At 37.4% G+C, this 18,559-nt stretch overlaps 3 protein-coding genes across 4 annotated transcripts; all 3 read right to left on the reverse strand.

Annotated features, from left to right (window-relative positions):
- Positions 1–934: 934 nt before the first annotated feature.
- Positions 935–3,808, reverse strand: LOC113753091 (F-box protein At1g70590). 2 transcript variants are annotated; one of them, XM_027297181.1, is made up of 4 exons: positions 3,153–3,808; positions 2,142–2,275; positions 1,544–1,726; positions 935–1,378 (listed from the first exon to the last, which is right to left on the reverse strand). In XM_027297181.1, the coding sequence occupies exons 1-4, from the start codon at positions 3,727–3,729 to the stop codon at positions 1,211–1,213; spliced, it is 1,062 nt and encodes a 353-aa protein (XP_027152982.1). In that variant the 5' UTR covers positions 3,730–3,808; the 3' UTR covers positions 935–1,210. The 2 variants fall into 2 exon arrangements, with proteins under 2 accessions (XP_027152982.1, XP_027152983.1); XM_027297182.1 differs by having other exon boundaries at positions 2,142–2,327; positions 3,153–3,233.
- Positions 3,809–10,585: 6,777 nt separating this feature from the next.
- LOC113753536 (cyclin-dependent protein kinase inhibitor SMR6-like) lies at positions 10,586–11,615 on the reverse strand. The gene has a single exon (XM_027297715.1). It carries the CDS (start codon positions 11,171–11,173, stop codon positions 10,859–10,861), a length of 315 nt encoding a protein of 104 aa, XP_027153516.1. The 5' UTR covers positions 11,174–11,615; the 3' UTR covers positions 10,586–10,858.
- An 872-nt stretch (positions 11,616–12,487) lies between these two features.
- LOC113754341 (glutamate--glyoxylate aminotransferase 2) lies at positions 12,488–18,559 on the reverse strand. Its single transcript, XM_027298730.1, has 14 exons — positions 18,419–18,559; positions 17,419–17,562; positions 16,848–16,913; positions 16,634–16,746; positions 15,881–15,967; positions 15,690–15,777; positions 15,364–15,522; positions 14,811–14,984; positions 14,601–14,732; positions 14,171–14,236; positions 13,795–13,859; positions 13,302–13,393; positions 13,065–13,221; positions 12,488–12,815 (listed from the first exon to the last, which is right to left on the reverse strand). The coding sequence occupies exons 2-14, from the start codon at positions 17,533–17,535 to the stop codon at positions 12,686–12,688; spliced, it is 1,446 nt and encodes a 481-aa protein (XP_027154531.1). The 5' UTR covers positions 17,536–17,562; positions 18,419–18,559; the 3' UTR covers positions 12,488–12,685.

The following is an 18,559-nucleotide window of genomic DNA, read 5'->3' on the forward strand; positions in this document are numbered from 1 at the left end:
ACTATGCAGGTTCGCATGATTCTTATGTGCTTTTAAAAGCATAGGAATCATACTGACGAGGTTTCAAAATGCATATGCTAATGAATGAAGGTCATTGTCCCTTCCTTCGGGGATATCCGATAAAATTGGATATCCGACACAGAGAAGCAAGGGCTTTCGAAAGTAAAGAGCTGTCATAAAACGGGAACATGGAAGTTTTGTATTGAAAAGAAAGGTGCGTTTAAATTAAAAAAAAATGTTTTCAGTTTTTTGCGCTATTGACCAGAATATAGTAGAAAGATTGTCTTGTCTTCTCGGTGCAAGGAACTCAGTTCTGTTGATTTTACTCTTTTTTTTTTGAATCTATTATCATCATCTAAACTTACACCTAGTTCTATTCTAACTTATACTAACAAAACTTACACCTAGTTCTATTCTAACTTATACTAACAGGGTGATCCAACAGGGTCACGGAAAACCAACAAAGACTAAACGACCATCAGACCATACGGGTTCATTAAGCACTTATATGGATTTTAGAGAAACCACCTTAACGTGCATTAAGCCACACTAAGGTTATGTTGATTTTACTTGCTGACAGGAAATCACATGATGCTAGCTTTTATCTCTAAACATCAATGCCATTTGGTTTGGATGCGGGAATAGTTAAATTCTGAGGCCAAGATAAACAAATCTTTTATGCCGCTTGATAATTTTAAGACAGCAGAAATATTGGATGTGGTGAAGAAGGGTCCGCTAAAGGTTATTGGCGTGTCACCACTTTACTCTAGCAAGCCCATATTGTTTCAAATATCATTTATCTTCTTAGCCTGCGAGTGTTCTTTGCCATTGGCACATTTAAAAAGGGGAAATAAAGAAAGAATACATCCTGCTAGATGACGATTCTTCATTTCTAAAATAATCAACATTTAAGGATTAAAACGCAAAAAGAATCTAAAGAAACTTCTAACCCATTGTTTAATACCCGTTAGTACATTTACACAGGCCAGAGAAACTTGTTTGATGATACCTATTTCCGTTCAGATTGAAAGAGTAGCTGCAGATCTACGAGGACTCCATAATACATTATTATCCCGGGATCAGGTAACAGTCTCCCAAATTCTCTTCTTTACATCTCATTTAAGTTTTGCAGACAAGACACAAGACACCACAAAATTTATCTACTAAGCTATATTACAGCAGTTTATTAACAAAGGCGGCACTAAACAGTTCAGCGAGATGAAGGCAAGGCACGCCAATTATCAGCGAGATGCATGACTCGGTCACGGGAAGGGGTAGACATCTCCTGAAGTATAACGTTTTTCACGGAAGTTGCAGCTGTCTCACCAGCTCGCATCGCAAGCTCCAGGTACACCACAGCCTTCATCATGTCCCCTTCCTGCCCAAGTAGTAACATCCAATTACATCATCATATATATATATTTTTTGACATTTGCACTAATATTGTGATGAATATTAGGAAAATATTCTCTGATCTATTACTCTTTTATCTCTGAAGATAATCCTATGACAAAGTATTTTAAGAAGCATGTATGGCACGTACTGAGAATAGCAGCAGCCCATACTCAAGTTGAGCTTTGCTATGACCTCGATCAGCTGCCCGCTTCATCCACTTTCTTGCTAATCTACGACATTGCGCCAAACCTTCGCCAAACGAATAGCACAAGGATGTGTTATACATAGCACGCACATAGCCACCTTGAGCAGCTTGCTGATACCACCGTGCCTGTCAAACGAGGAATTCATCAGAAGAAAGGAATTTCTCACAGCAACCTCATCATTAAACTAGCATAAATTCATTCCAGAATTTTTAATCACATAAATCATCTCCAGCTACACGACCAAAAGAGAGCTACTTTCATGAACCTAAAAGAAATATAAAATTGTTTATCTACAAGTAGGACAAAAGAAAAATTATAGCATTTATAAATGAATCAGCTTCTTCTTCCCATAACAAAGCAAGTAGATGCTCGGAAGTTAAACTAAGGAGGAGTTGCCCAATATACCTAGTTAACATCGTCTTGGAAAGGAGAACAACAGAAATTTGAAATCCAATGCCCAATCAGAAAACAGTATGACCAAGAAAACAGATCAAAAATTGAAATACAATGTAGAAAGCTCAGTTAAAACAATAATCATACCGCTTCCTGTAGATTCTGATCCATCCCTCGACCTTGATGTAGACAAAGTGCAAGTTGGTATTGAGCACGAACATGGCCAGCAAACGAGGCTTTGTACAGCCATTCCACCGCCTCCTTGTAGGATGGTGGATCAGCTGCATGAACGATTATGGTCATAATGGTTATTATCACATGCCAGTGTTGAATCTATCAAAGAACCACAAGAACTATTAGTTATGCGAGCAGCATGCATCCAAAGATGGATAGGCAAATATAACAGTAGAGAGACACCAAGCAAGCAACCACTCAGCCTTTTGCTGGATGCGATTCTGATATAGTGATACTAGGATATAATATCTCCTGATGAAATCCCTGGAACTACGAATAATCAGATGTCTCTTATCGTTGTTCTACTTTCGATGCAACCTTTTTCTTGCCTATCATCTTTGCTTGCTCAAGAAAGGCCCAGGGAAAAGGGAGCAGGGAAGGCAGCAGTTTTTCTAAGTATTATGACACAGATACATACCAGAATAGGGTAGGACATCAAAGCTAGCAAGGCAATATCTGTAATTGCTTTAATGTTTTGCAACTAGTAAATCACCAGCAAACATTTTACATCAATAAACTAGTGTATTTCTCAATCCAACCCATGATATTCTCAGCCTAACCTCGACAGTAACTATAATAAGGAACCATCTACTGCATTACTTTCAAAGACTTCACTGAGGCAGAAAAAGAATCCGAGAGCAGAAGTAGTCAGAGATAAGCACTGAAAAGACAACTTCCTTAAACAATCAAGGACACCAGTAGTTCAATTACATCATCAAGATTGAAGATTTATATCAATTAATCATACCTTTGGATATAAAGCACACTAACAAGCAACAAGTTAACTCATAACACCTCCTTACCACACAAATTCAACGACCAACCCACGACAACAGCTTAAAAAGATGAATTAGAACCTCAATCTTGCATTTTATTTGCATGAGCAAAAAATATTTAAATTCAACCATAGCACTGTAGCACTACCTTGCAAGTAGGAAATACCCAAATTGCACTGGCCATTCGGGTCACCAAGCTCAGCAGCCTTCCTATATAAAGCAATCCCCTTTTCTTTCTTCCCCATCTCCCAATAAATCAAGCCGGCATCCACCATGGAGGGCGTGGACCCACGCGCCGCTCCTTCTAGAAAATATTCTAAGGCCTTATCGATGTTCGACCTCAACCCACCTCGCCCATGCTTATACCGCTTACCCCACCTCAGAAACATCATAGCTTGCCTCAAGGGCTGGAGGGCGTCCCTCCAATCGTGGCAAACCAGCGACGCAGCCCGTAAATTGGGCAGCGAGAAAGACGCGGCGATTTTCTGCACTAATTCAAAAGGGAGCAAAGAGTAATCGTATTGCTGATGTTTAAGGTTGTTGGAGACATGGGTTTTCGACGAGGAAGAGGTAGATTTCCTCGTGGACCCTGAGGTATTGGATTTGGAGGAAGAGTGGTGGTGGTGGTGGCGGCGGCGGCGGTGATCGGATTCTTTTCTGGTAAAGGGCAGGCCGGTAAAGTGGGGAGTGTCCGATTTGGAAGGCCATGTTTTCTGCTGCTTCATTGGTGGTGGTGGACGGCGGAAGGGGATGTAGCTGCCGGCTACGTAAAGTCCGAGGTGGTCTGTCAGGTGGACTTGAAAAATGAAAGGAGGGAGTGGGGAAAATGGTTAATTTTATAACTAAACTTTTTTCTTGACAACGTCGATTTAATCCCTAAGTTTTATTTTTGATTAATTTGATACTTAATAACTTATACTTATTTTGCGGTTCCAGTCAAAGAATTCTGCGATGCACCACTGTCTAAAATCAATCACTTATGAAACTGTAACAAAAATTGAAAATTTCATAAAAAATCGTCAAATAAAACCTTTAAATTGTACAAAAAATTATCAAATAAATTTTTTTTTATATTTAATCGTGTAATCTTTTACACGATTTACTTGATTTATTACAGTTCTGCACAGATGTTCCCAAAATACTCCTATTTAGTTGATCAATTAGGAGTTAGATTGATTTTAAGTGATGGCGTTGCCATGAAAGTCCTAAATTAGAATAACAAAATAAATTCACGCATTAAATTGGTTAAAAGTAAAATTTAGCGACTAAATCTGCACTCATAAAAATATTTAGGGATGAAATTGGTCATTATCTTAGAACGAGTGGACTCGATGAATAAATACATGTGGTGACGTAGCCGTCACACGATGGGCGTGGTGTAGTTTTTTTTTTTTTTTTTTTTTTTCTAAGGTGGTGTTGTTCACTATGAAACATCCTTTGTGGAAAAAAAGAAAAAGAAAATATGAGAGAGGAAAAGGATAAACAACGGAAGATTAAGCAAATTTTAACACAGTTTCTAACTATTTTTGTCCCACTATTTTTGTCCCAGATAGGAGAAGACCAGGACAATCTGACTCTCGAAGGCAAGTAATCAATCATGGAATTTCTAGTTCTACTTTTAAACCTTTTTTAATTTTTTTTTCTCCTTGTAAGATTTAGAATTTTCCTATATTTACAGTACGAAATTGCAAATTAGGCTATATTTTTATAGAAAGCAATTCCAATCATTCGAAGAACCAATACCAAGGTTTTTTTTTTCCCTTTTGGGTTGAAACTTGTAAGTAGATGTGCTATCGAACCGAGTCGAGCTCGAGTAGCACCATACTCGAGCTCGAGCTCGATCAAAATTTGTGCTACTCGAGCTCGAGCTCGATTGAGTAAAAAAATTTGGACTCGAGCTCGACTCGATGAAATAAAACTAAACTTGAGCTCGACTCGTTTGAACTCGATTAAACTCGAGTAAATATCAAGCCCGAGTTACTCGAGCTCGAGTTTTGAAATAAATCTATAATTTTTTTAAAATATATAATATATAATATAATATAAATATATAATATTAATAAAATATGAAAACTCGATTAAATTCGACGAGCACTCGAGTATTTATTTCTTGAGCTCGAACTCGACTCGTTAAATTTAACGAGTAGCTCGAGCTCGAGTCAAGCTTTTGATCAAGCTGCTCGCGAGCTACTCGCGAGCAGCTTGACTTGCTAGCACCCCTACTTGTAAGTGGAGGTTGCAAAATTAAGACGATGATTTCTAAAAAGCTAGTGAAAACTGAGAAGGAAATATCGAAGAAAAAAAGAGGGCTTGTAATGGTCGGGTTCAATTATTACACGACCTTTATCCTTTACTCTTAAAGCTTGAACGACAATAAAAATATCAGAGACACAGAGATTGAAGATGTGACTCGGGTCCGTAACCATCAAACTGAAATAAGCAAAACTCCTTTAGTCATTAGACGGGTTTCATTTTCTGCTGTTCACAGTCGCTTCGAATCTTCTGTTTTCAAATTAGTCTCTATCTCCTCTGTCCCTTCTTTATACAACTGTCACGTGTTTCTAACTTTTTGATAATTCAAAATCAAACAAATCGATAATAATCGATTGACAAGTTTACTCAAAACCAATTAAAACAGATAACTCAAATTAAAGTACTTGTTAGGGTTTAAGAAAAAGATGATTTGGGATAAAAAAGAAGGGACAGAGAGGATAGAGACTAATTTGGGGACAGAAGATTCGAAGCCATTCACGACCACCTTTTTCGAGTTAAAAACCACACTACTATCCAATGTTTTGAAAACCGGACCGGACCGGCCGGTTCGACCGGTTGAACCGCGAACCGGCCATGGCACCGGTCCGGTTCAATGACATTGTTGACTTTGCTAGAAACCCGGTCAAAGACCGGTTGAACCGTGAAAACCGCCGAACCGGATTGAACCGGCGGTTTTCCGGTTTTCAGCTTTCCCCCCACTTTTTTTTTTTTTTTTTTTTAAGTTTTGCAAAATGCAACAATCAAGATTCGAACCCAAGACCTTTGTAATAAAAGACCAATGTATTAACCGTTGCACCATCACATCTTATTAATTTTTTTTGATAACTTATTTATATAAAGCAAATACTCATATTTTTTTTTTCCATTTTTCTTACAAAATCTCATCCCCTCATGGCTCTTTCTTTTTAATTTTCAACTCTCTCTCTCTATCATCTTTTCTTTTGTCACTCCCTTTTTAATCAAACCTCTTTATTTTTAATTTATTAATGTTTTCTTCCATCTTTTAATTTTGTTTTTGTCCATTAAATTGAAAAAAGTTAAAAAAGAATTTTTTTTAACCCAAATTATTTAATGCCACAACCACTCACTTTTATCTTATTTTTTGTTTCTTATCAAGTTTACATTTCTATTTTCGATTTTCTTGATTTCCTTCGAACTCCAAATTTTCTTTTTTAAATTGCAATATCTAAATCTCAAAACGTAAATTAAAATTAAAATTCATAATATCTAAATTCTCAGATACATGAATTTTGTATAATTTCAAAATATTGTGATATTTTGGGGTTGGGTTTAGATATAATTGAAATTGAGATGAAATTTATTTGTTTTAACTTATAATTTAAAAAATTTATTTTTAAAAATCCAAGTTATTAAAAAATAGTAAACTTTTCATCATATAAAATATTAAATTAGTCCATTACATGTCTTATTTTGTACATATATATATTTATATAAATTATTTTTTAAAAAATTCATTGAACCGAGGTTGAACCGGTCCGACCGATTGAACCTCGACCCTTTCACTTCACCGGTTCAATTAACGGTCCGGTTTTTAAAACATTGCTACTATCATACGGGGTCTTAATTGAAAACTCTCTTGACATGGACAAGCCTCTTCCATCGAAGAAAAAATGATGCATGATTCGTAATTTTTGCCCTTAAGTTAGGAGACATATAGAAGTCAGTATAATTTTTTTTCAACTGATGGGTAAATCGACACGGGTTCATCAACAAGCTATTGTATTAATTATAATTCATGGATTAGAGGCATCACAAGTTGAAGTTTTTCAGTTTATGTTTATTGGTGTTAAAGATCGTTCATGAGATTTTGATGTAAAGTTACATTTGTCGTCGACTCATACAACTAATTTAATGATACATCGAAACTGTTAACAGTTTATGCCGACAATAGGTTTTACACCAACTGGTTTGAACTGAAAAATTTTTCAAACTCGTAACTTTCAAGACTCCGATCCATAATTCACCATGCTAAAGCGCAACAGAAATTGAAACACTACCGCGAAGAGACATCAATGGTGCAATCTAGAAAGAGACATTTTAGTAATGGAACACGCACATCATAAGGTAGGTCCCAGATTGATCTCACTCGAGGCTTCCGTTAATGTATCAGCAGATCCAAGCCCATTAAACTTTAGATCCACAGCAGATGCTTGCCCGTTTGCGGGATATGGTTCATGGATTCATAGGGCGTGTTCAAATTCTGGACCCTATAGATTCTACAGACCACAGTATTTAGTGGCCAGTGCTACGTATATATGTTGTCCTCTCTTTTGGACCACGCTTCTTTTTCTTCGTCTTTCTCCTCTCCCCTAAAATTGAGAAAACAATGAGGTTAATCATGCAAGAAAAGAAATTAACAATCCTATTTTACCACTCCAATTACAGCCAGATTTTTCCAGTATATTATATGTAACTAACTCCCAGGAACACAGAATTGGAACCGTATAAAGATGTTATGGGCCTCATAACTAAAGTTCGGCCATTTAGGCAGCAGAAGATGATTGAGATTGAGATAGCAGAAAAGTGGATGAATGGTACATTTACCTACTACGAAAAGTTTCTTTTGGCCCATTATAACCCTGAATATTTCCCTACCTGTCACCCGAAATGACTTTTGCTTGCACTATAGCACGTCCAATTTAGTAAAATCCAAAGCATGAATTTTTACAGTGTAGAGCACAGAGCTCATTCATGATCAATGGTGAGCACCGTATAGGTCCGGTTGATTTGATTTGATACCCTACCCTTTTGTCTGTCTTGGCTTTGTTAAACGACAAACGTTCACAAGGAGAAGGAGGGATCCAAGTTTAGTTTAGTGTAATGCGAACAAACAATCACTAATAACTATTTCTCATATTTCCAATTTCCACGCAATTTCAGCCTCAAGATTGTGATCCGATGGCATATCATTGTCTATCATATAATAGTCGATCAAATTTCATTCTCTCACCGCTTTTGCGACGCTTTGTGGGATGACGATAAAATTTAGTACACAAAAAAAAAAAAAAGGAAAAAAAAAGTCCTAAACATTGCTGCAGAAGGGCACGCCCAAGAGGATTGAAGACTCACTCCCCTCATGTGCTTGTCTCCAATAATTGTGTCAAAATGAAGAATTTATTAGTATCTTATCTCTGGAGTGTGGACTAACTTAACTTGACAAGTCAAATTTGCACTCTGTCTTAGACGTGTTGAAATTCCATTGCTTCTTCAAAGGCTCCGATCCCTAGAAAGAATGCTTTATTATATTAGTACTCTCGCTTTAAAAAGGCAGAGTGTTGATTAGGTGAACTTCCCCCTGTCACCAAGTTAAAAAAATTTTAACTTGCTAATGCAAATGCAATATCCCATCTCATCATGGAAAAGGGTTGTACGGTACATTTGTAGAGAAACATTCCCTAAACTAAGGCTAAGTTTGGGAGTTTAAGATAGAAAAGAGAAGAAGGGAAAACTTAAGTTACGAGAGAAGAGAAGGGATTATTATGTTGTTTGGGAGTTTTGAGAATTAGTGGAATGATTTTGGATATGAAAGTTATTAAATATTTGTTCAAGACATTTTTAAGGATAAAATAAATATTTTAAAAAACTTTCATAAGCTTCCTCCAACTTTCTCTCCAATTTGGGAGGAAAAATTTTGCCTACTATTCATTCTCTTAAATCCTTCCATTTCCCTTCTTTTCTTTCCTATTAAAAACTAACAAACGAAGGAAAAGTTAACTTTCTCTTCTTTCCCTTTCTTTTCTGTCCAAATCCTCCGCTCCCAAACGAAGCCTAAGTAAAGGAACGTTCATTATGCAAACCATGTCAATATGCACCCCATTGGTCTAGTCAGTTTGTATATTTGCTAGATTCTTTCACGGCTTCTTTTAACTTGCCTTTTTGTAGTAGAATATGATGAGTTAGATTATACAAAATCTTCTCCTCCTTTATGTAGAACAAGATAGATTAAATTATACAAATATTATCGTTGCTCGAAAAAAAAATGTGGAGTAGATCATATCACTATCTGGGTTCCATGCATCCCTGTTCACTGGGGGAAGATTTTTTGAGCTATTATATAAACAAGGAAAATAAGAAAGGTTATAGACGCTATAAGTTATAATTTTCCTGAATTGTAGAAAATTTTGCAAATATTTAAAATTCCAATCGATACAAAATAAAAAGTTGTGAGAGTTTTGAGTATTTTTATGACTTTCAGAGTCACAAGCCTATGCTGCTGGAGTTCTATAAACAATCCTAGGAGACCTCATCAGTCATGAACGGACAAGCCATGAACTCCAAAATCCAAGCCATGGAAAAGTATACGAGTTGGCACTTTCCTTTTTATCTTACAACGAGTTTAAATTCTTATAATCTCCTTACTCTCTATATCTCTCTCTCTCTCTCTCTTGATGCTTCTAGCATATAGTAGCAAAATATAGTGGCACATAGGATTCTAATCCATGCACTGCCCCATCAGTCTCGTCTGTCTTTAGCCTCACTGATGATCACCAAAGCACTACAGAGAACCTTCTCACTATTAATCATAAGGGCGTATAAAGTGGGTGGCGAGTCATTTTGTTGTGGGACACAAATGAGGACTTAAAGTAAAGCGGATGATGAATAATGGATTGATGACACGGGCTATAAAGGGCAAGTACTGAGGTTGATATGGCTTTCAAGCTTATATATGAGGGATTTGTCATGGTCAATCAGCTTTTAAATCAACTATATATCCGTGCAGCATCTCTCATGCCATGAGAGACTTCAAAAAAGATTGAAAAAGGATTCCACGCCTTTTCCCCAGCTAGTTTGGCAAACCCTTTTTTTTTTTTTTTGTTATTTAGTCAATAATAATACTTTTGAGATTTATAAGTTTCGAACAACTTCCCCAAGGTTTCCCAGAACCTGCACGTACCATGTAAATTGTAAAGTACTTGTACACAAAACTAGAAACAATTCGGAAAGAGCTCAAATCTCCTACCAATAAGTTCCATGTCAAGATGCAATGTTATGAGGGATTTATGGTTAAGGGTATCGATTTGTTTTTCAATAAATTTTTTTTTTTTTTTTGTTCCCAAGCACTCGCATGTACTATTTGAGTACTTTCGAACAAGAGCTTGATTTCCTGGTCTCTGTTTCTCCATTCCCTTCTGGGCTTCTGGCTTCTTCCTTCTTCCTTCCTATCCCGCACTACAAAAATCTTTTTGAATCGAAAAGCCGTAGAATATGTATTTAGCTATAGAATGTTGTGAGCTTGTGTTGACTTTCACTTGTGTAATACTGGTAGTTAATACGCATGCTCCAATCTAGCAAGCTACAAGGACTTTAGCATAAATTATGTACTTAAGCTCAAAATGGAATCAAAGAAGCTAAGTCAAATTTCATGACTTCGTCTTGTTATACATATTGAGCGGAGCCATGTACATGTAGAAATCAGATTGCAGACTCTTCGGCTTCTCAAGCTTGTGAGATGAGACCTACACGAAGGCAAACAAAAAGAAATCCAATTGGGAAAGAAAAAAAATGGGTTACTGCACTAAACAAGAACACCTGGATTATTAGATTAGGCATTTCGGCTTTTTAAGCCTTCTCAGCTCGCCTGATGAAAATGGTTTCTAAGTCTGGTGGATTAAAGAACTCCCTGACTCCATTGTTGAAGTTACATGATCTTGCTGTAGCTTTTCTCTTCTTGGGGGCTGGCGGACAAGCTAATCTAGCTGGAATTCTTGATTCTTGAGAAGTTGGGGTGGTGCAACACTCTTCTTCTTGATCATCACCACCATATTCTTTCTTCGTGAAAATCGGCTTCAGTGGACTCCTTAGAGCAATCCCAGCCATTATCCACTTGTTGGCTTCCGCATCTATAGCATACTCGTCCATTTCAGTGAATCCCATTTGACAATATAACCAACTCCGGAGTCTTGATACTATCTATATATAAATAGGGTGGCAACTAATGGCAAGCGAATAAAAGAAAAGGGAAGAGCTGGAAAAGGATTATTTTTGAACGGGGAAAAAAAAAACAGGGAATAGATTCTAAAGGAACTTAGCAAGGAAAATCTTCAAGGAAAAGGGCAGATGAAAAGTTTTGGAAAGGGTGGAAAAATTTCATCACTTAGGAAAGCTTTATATAAAGTAAAGGGGCAGACAAGAGTGAAAGGAGTTAAAAGAAGGCAAATAATAATAATAATAATAATAATAATGAAGGAGAAGAGTGAAGCTGAATGTTGTTGTTTGATATCATGCCCGAAAGATAAGAAGGGAAAGAACCCGAGGAAATCGTGACCTCAGCGTAGGGAGGGAGACCTATGGATTGATTGAAGGTTTTATTTGTGGAGGAGGAGGAGGTCTGGAAGAAGTGCTTGGGCCCGTGAAAATTTCCTCACCCTCACCGTGGGCAGCTACAGTGAAGAAAGAGATTTAGAGATAGAGAAAATTTGACTTTAGATTCCTGACGCATATTGTTTCTTTCCAGCCGTCAAAGGTCTACTTTCCAGTTTTTCTCCTCATCTTCTAATAATGCTACTGTGGTTGGATTGGATTATTTATGGGAATCTGTTTCCCTACCCTTTGGCCCACCCTCAGTGGTTTTTTAGCTTCCACTTCTACTTTCCCCCACTTGGTGCATGTTTTGATTTTCTTTGTGTTAGGGATCTTTGGCTTGAGATGTATATTTGTTTTCTGATGATATGACTTTGGTGGCATCCATATGAATAGTGTTAATTTTCATCTGCCGTCTCAAATTGACATTTTACATTCACTTGGTTTTCTAAATCTCAAGATAGTTATAGTCCCTTCTTATTTTGTCAAAATGATCATATCCGATGCCTAATGTACGTCGGAAACAATCACTTGTACTGGCAATTTACTACAAGAAACGGGATCCGAGAGAGGCTTGAACTGAGCCTAGTTGGGAACTCTGACAAACTTCTTCAGTCATTCACGCAGTCTTTAATTTCTTGGCTTTTGCCTGTACTCGAACGTGAGGTTATCAGACGAGGACGGGGATGCAGGGGGGCTGGCTTTATCATGCCATTGGAGTTATAGACATCAACTTTGGAGTTCTCTTTTTTTTTTTTCAAGTAGGAAAGGAATATACGTTAGACGATCAGGTGCTCCATATGAACTTCGTTCATTTTCTCAATGAAGTTTGTGCAACAGGATGTCATTGTAATTTGTCAGGCCCCTGAGACAGATTTTCTGGAGACGTGATGCATAACCTAAAAGTCCCCCAGGTAACAGGGATATCTTAGAGCTGGAAATAGCTAATCAATTTCTTTTGCAAAAGAGAGACAGAGGATATAGATTCAGTCAGTATTCAAATAAATTTCCTACAGCAATTGAGAAGATTTGTGAGCTTGTTGCAGCTGAGGACAGCATACATACAAATATCTCTTTCTCCTTCATTTACATTCTTGAATAGCCTTTGTGGTCTTCATATTGCTCCATAAATTCATCATTGAACTTTTTGAAACTGGCCATAATGGCAGGCATATCTTCCTCAGCTGGCAAGATTGTTGTCCTCAGGTGGAATACCCTATTGAAGGCAATTGTCCATCAGCCATCATCGCATTGAAGTTATAAACATAATAAACGAAACCTTTTTCAACCATTACCTCTGTCACCCTCCTACGGTCCTACCCCCAAAAAAAAAAAGGCTTTTTAATCTTTTGAACCCACTCCCTCGTCCAAATGGCCAAATAATGCACCTGAGCTATGGAGATAGGCTTCGAAGTTCTATACATTCGTAGGTCATTAGCTGAGAATAGAGGAGATATGCACTTACCCTTCCTTTTGGCCGAACCCTGAACCTGGGACGGTGGAGATGCCAGTGGCTTCTAAAAGCTTAAGACAGTAGAAGACATCAGGAACTTTTCCAGCCTTCTTAGCGGCCTCAATTGCTTTTGGAGGTAAGCGGATCTGAGGGAAGGAATACATGGCACCTGCAACCAAATTCTCATGAAGTTCCACTTCTATATCACTAAACTTGCAAGGAAAGGAAATGTCACAGCTGATAAGCTACCTTCAGTGAAGTTACAAACAACATTTCTGCAGCTGTTAAATCCATCAGTCATTATATGTGCCCGCTTTCTCAGTGACTCGAGTACAGCTTTGCTGTATTTAAACCAGAAAACGATCATTCACTTCTTCCAAGTATCATTGTCAGAGACAATGGTATTGTTGTCAGATATACATGCATAATAACACAAACATGATCCCTAGTCCAGACGGTAGAGTCGGTCTAAAGCTAAATGAGTTCTTAAAAAGGGTCAAACACTTCATCATAGATTTTGATGGTGCCTGTTGCTTCCATGGATTTTTCTGCTAACTTCTTATAGTTTCCAGTCAAAGCAAAAGAATTACACATCTTTAACCACTAACAGGATAAATTGTGAGGATGAAGTTCAGTCTTCTTAAATTGCATTAAGACGGCAGAAGTCACATATTGACCCTGTTTCCCACCATTTAGAATTGAAAGGATAGGAGTTATTGTACTCTTAATATCAGCAATTTACCTCTCTCTAACATATCTCTCATAGGAGATATCTCCAGGCTTTGGGGGATTGACCATCAGGCCCATCTGTAATATAAGAATCAAAGTTTCAGGTTTTGGTAAAATGACTGAACATCAAAGCTGGACTAGGCAGTTATATACACATAAATAATCTATCAAAAAAATGACGAGGGGAAGATGTAGGATTCCATTACAAGCATGACAATTAGCATCCAACTTTCAAAAGGCACCACTTGATATAGAAAGGGGTGGCATTGTATTACGTTCATTTGGTACCCTTTGAGAGCTCAGTGCCATGTGTCATACCTGACAATTACAGTATTTTTTGGTTCGTAACAGGTTTCAACATAGGTTGACTAAGTAGTAGAATAACTTACAAAAATCTGACCAGGGACATTTGGACTCAGTGCTATCGAAGCAACCTTGTAGATCTCCTCAACAGACTGCAACATTAGATGAGTACAATGAACAGTACATACTTTGGTTCGTTATGATAAAAACTGTAGTTATTATGTCCATACAAGAGAAATGACTACTATGCTGCAGATCTAATGGCATTAAAATGTTTTACGACAGAGTCAACCAGGAAGAACATCAAACTTTTGGTATACTGCAGAGGTTTTGACTACATGAAAGGTCTAGCATCAACATAATTCTCAAAATCTGAGACTTTCTCAACAGCTTTTAAACACTAAAGCTTAGCATTCGCATGTATTGACCAGAAGATCTCTTTACTAAAAGCGAGATCCAATAGGCTGGTAAAGTTTGCCAAAATTCCTGCCCCTATTAAATTAAATTTCTGCAAACCTTGGGAGGAATGTTTGTCATCTCGAAGTATCCACCACGCTGTCCACATTCACCCCAATATCCTTTTGAGACTGTGTGAAAAGACACGAGCTGGAGCTCTTTATTTATGGGTGGGCCCATATCCATCAAAACCTTTGAGTTGGAACAAGTAACAAACATCACTATCTGCAAGGACGAATAGTCATGAAACAACATGATCAAGATCCATACCTTCCTGGCACTTATAAAGGTTCGTTCATCCTGGTAAATATTCTGCTGGTAAACTTCATCACCAAGCAATACTAAATTTTCTTGGTAACAAAATTTTACTACATCTTTTAGATTAGCTTCACTGAGACATTGTCCAGTTGGGTTTCCAGGGTTTATAATCGCCATTGCTCGTACCTAATCACAAACCAACATATAGTCATGAAAGAAGGAGCAATAAAGAACACATGGTAAGATAACAAATGAACCAGCTCATTTGTTAAAAACAAAAGTGGAAAATCAAGTTAATTGTGAGAAGAATTCTATAAAGTTCCAAAATACATCTCTGAGACTGCAATTCATTAAACCTAAACCTGTCAAAACTGAGTTTCTAGTCTCAAGCATCGGTTCAAAATGAGCTAATGGAGCATTTAGTTGATCAAGATTTTGCCAACAGTGTCATTCCCCTTTATGTACAAGATTACCCAGTAATAAATGTTTAATCCAGTTCCCGGAATACCAAATTCACATATACAGGGATATATGCATTACTGAAACACAAGAAAGGCACGCTTACAGTTATTCCTTTATAGCGAGCCTGTGCAACCGACTGACGTAGGTTATTAACATCAAGACCCCAGTTTGCAGTCTCTTCAAGGTAATAGGGAACAAGAGTGCCACCCAACAAAGATATTGTGGCTGAGTAAAGAGGATATTGTGGAACAGGAACCAATACCTGGCATAACAAGAAATAACTAGTATAATGGTCATAATAGCAGAAGGCAAAAACCTGAAGTTAAAGGTAGGATAGATAGAAAGTAAGGTGAGAAAAGAGAAGCGGCAGACAAAGAAGTAGACACTAGAAAAAAAAAAAGGATATGATATAGCAAGGAAATTAATTACCCCATCACCTTCACCACGAATAATTGCATTCAGGATCTGCATAACTCCTTTGCTGGCACCATCAGTGAGATATATAAGCTCTGGGTCACTGTCATGAGTATGTGAAGTAATGAAAGTCAGTTCAAGAACAAGGAATGATCTTGTTGATGTCTTCTAAAACAATGGACTCAAGGAGAGTTAAGCCCGTTCACCTTGGATAACCATCTCGTCTCTCAATGAACTCAGCTACCTCTTTCCTTACTCCAGGAATCCCACGTGAGTCACTGTAAGCACCTAATTCAACAAGAAAAAAGCATGTATAATTCAGTATGTCAATTGCATGCGCCACTTGTTGTTCTCCATGAAATCGAGAAAATTCAATAAACTTGAGGCCCAAAACAAAAGTCTAATTACAACTAGTTTGATGAAGCTCAGGCAGAAGTACTCAGGAGCTCAATGCAAATATTTGGATATAATCACAAGATTAACACACTACGAGAGCTAAGCAAAGCCCCAGTATTATGGACAAGAAATAAATGAAATCATCTGAACATTGAAATTTACACAGGAACCTACAAGTGAAGACCACTAGTGTGCAGGATAAGTACTCAAAAAGCGACAAGAAAGTATGTTGAAACACCCCTGAAATTAATCAATTTACTTGACAATATACAAAAACAGTGTATATTCAAATCCACCATAATGCACACATACCAATCTCTTATGGATTTAAATAGTTGGTAAATGACTTATAGGTTTTTGAACACATCAATTTGCTCCTCTTTCCCTGCCCACACTGCCATGTCCCTTCCCTTCCTAAGGTCCAAAGTAGCAGGGAAGTTATGATCTCAGAATACTGTAGTTAACTTAAGTTTCAAAATCCTAAAGCATTTAGAGAGAATAGCAAGCCAGCATATTAAGTAGAAGAACAGAAGACAGGCTTGTAAAAAGAGCTTACCCAGAACCCCTGATAGTCATTTGAGAGAAAATGTTTAGCCCTAGCAATAGCATCAGCAGGGAATACTAACCCAACATTAGGGTCATCCAGCAAAAATGGAGCTTGGCAGAGTGCAATAACCTGCAGTAATACGTTCTTTTCTTAGTAACAAGAAACTCTAGCCTTTTACTGGCATTGAAAAAGTTTAGGTATTAAGAGCACATATATGGATCTGAGCATACCTGGCGAGGAAACGTTAAGGGCTTCTGTCCAAGGGCATGAGGATTGCCAACATTTGTAAAGATTATCTGAGGAGCAATGAACAGCAAGATAACAGTCAACAACAAGCACCAACAGGCAAAAAAACTGTTGGAAGGCAGAACCAAACACTTTTCAACTGAAAAGTTGCAGTTCATTGTATTCAACAATACATAGGTTTTGTTTTGCAACGTTTAACGGAAACCAGTCCATGAATAAGCTCTTTTTTGTAGACAACATCCTTGCTGAGTACTCTAAATGTTCCAGAGGGATGTTAGCTAGGAGACCATGTACTGCCTAGAATATGCTAGAATTCATTTAGCACATTAGCAGGCTAAAGTTTTATGGCATTATGCTAAAGGAAAACATGCTGTGAGAATCCTTGAGAAGCTCACTACCATATGAGCCACCAAATAAAATGCAAACATCCACACAGGTGATTAATTCTGAGGGAACAGCAACGACAAGTCCTACAAGTTTGCCAACTGTGGCAATTGGACAAGCAGCTAAAGGCACACAAAGACACATCATATACCATTCACACAAAAAAGATACCTTTTTCCCTTCCTTCTGAAGCTCAGAAGCCCGAAGATACAGCTCACCTCTTACAGCATACTGACACTCCTTGACATTTTTGTTTAAATTTTCATAGTCCAAAGGCTTGGATGACATGATGCGAATTTTATCTTCCTACTTGATCTGCATGGCACCCAAAGGTTAATCAGGCAGGTATGTTAACAATCATTCTTATCAAAACAGGAAACCGTTATCACAAATGAAGCTGCATTTTATCAGACAAAGAATTTAAAAAATTGACCATTCACAGCGCAATGAGCCAACATCGCGTTAAACTTCAGATACATAGTAAAATTTGGAAAGGACTTATTTTGATCTAATAACATACCAAACTATCTATGGAATTTCTGGAAAATTTTGCAAAAGGACAGTCTCGGTATCCTACAGGAAAAACAACAATTATAGACCAAGAATTAATGGCAATACCATGCATCAGTTTAAAATCCAATTCATGATGCACCCGCTGAAACTTTGATTGCAAGTAAAAGTTGAACTGCCAATAAAATATCAAACACATTGGGTGAATCTCTCTGCCCTCACAGATGCAGAATAAAACACCAAGTTCTAATTTTTACTAAAGCGGGACCAAAGGAAAAAGTGAATCAGTAAACTGCATTCTAACTCTATACGTGAAGCAAGAGGCAAAGACTTCTGCTGTACATTCCCTATATTGGCCCTCTGATTTCTGTTTGAAATGAAGTATAGATTCTTGAAGTTCAATATGATGATGCATATTAAACAAAAAGTTCCAAAAAGAGAGTGCCTACTCCTTAAATCAATGAAAACCGACAAACCCAACAAGAACTGATGAAAGATTGAAACAAAGAAAAATCAGTTGACATGAATTCGTTTCATACCTCACTGATTCACAGCCAAACAGATAAATATAAAATGACCATTTAAAAATTCTATACGACATCAAAGTCCTTGCAGAATTTATTAATCAATCAGAAGTTTTACAATTGAACCAGCAGTTTACCTGAGTGACTTTAGTCAGTTGAGGAAGCTCCGAAAGTGGGCTCCTATTTCAGTTGAAGCCAAGTGTTCTCCTGAGCCCTGATACTCCAACTGAACTAGGAAGTTGGAACTCGTGCCTTATGTGCTTGTGTTCCTTTTTTTT

Source organism: Coffea eugenioides, chromosome 11 (assembly GCF_003713205.1).
Source record: "Coffea eugenioides isolate CCC68of chromosome 11, Ceug_1.0, whole genome shotgun sequence".
Classification (NCBI taxonomy): Eukaryota; Viridiplantae; Streptophyta; class Magnoliopsida; order Gentianales; family Rubiaceae; genus Coffea; species Coffea eugenioides.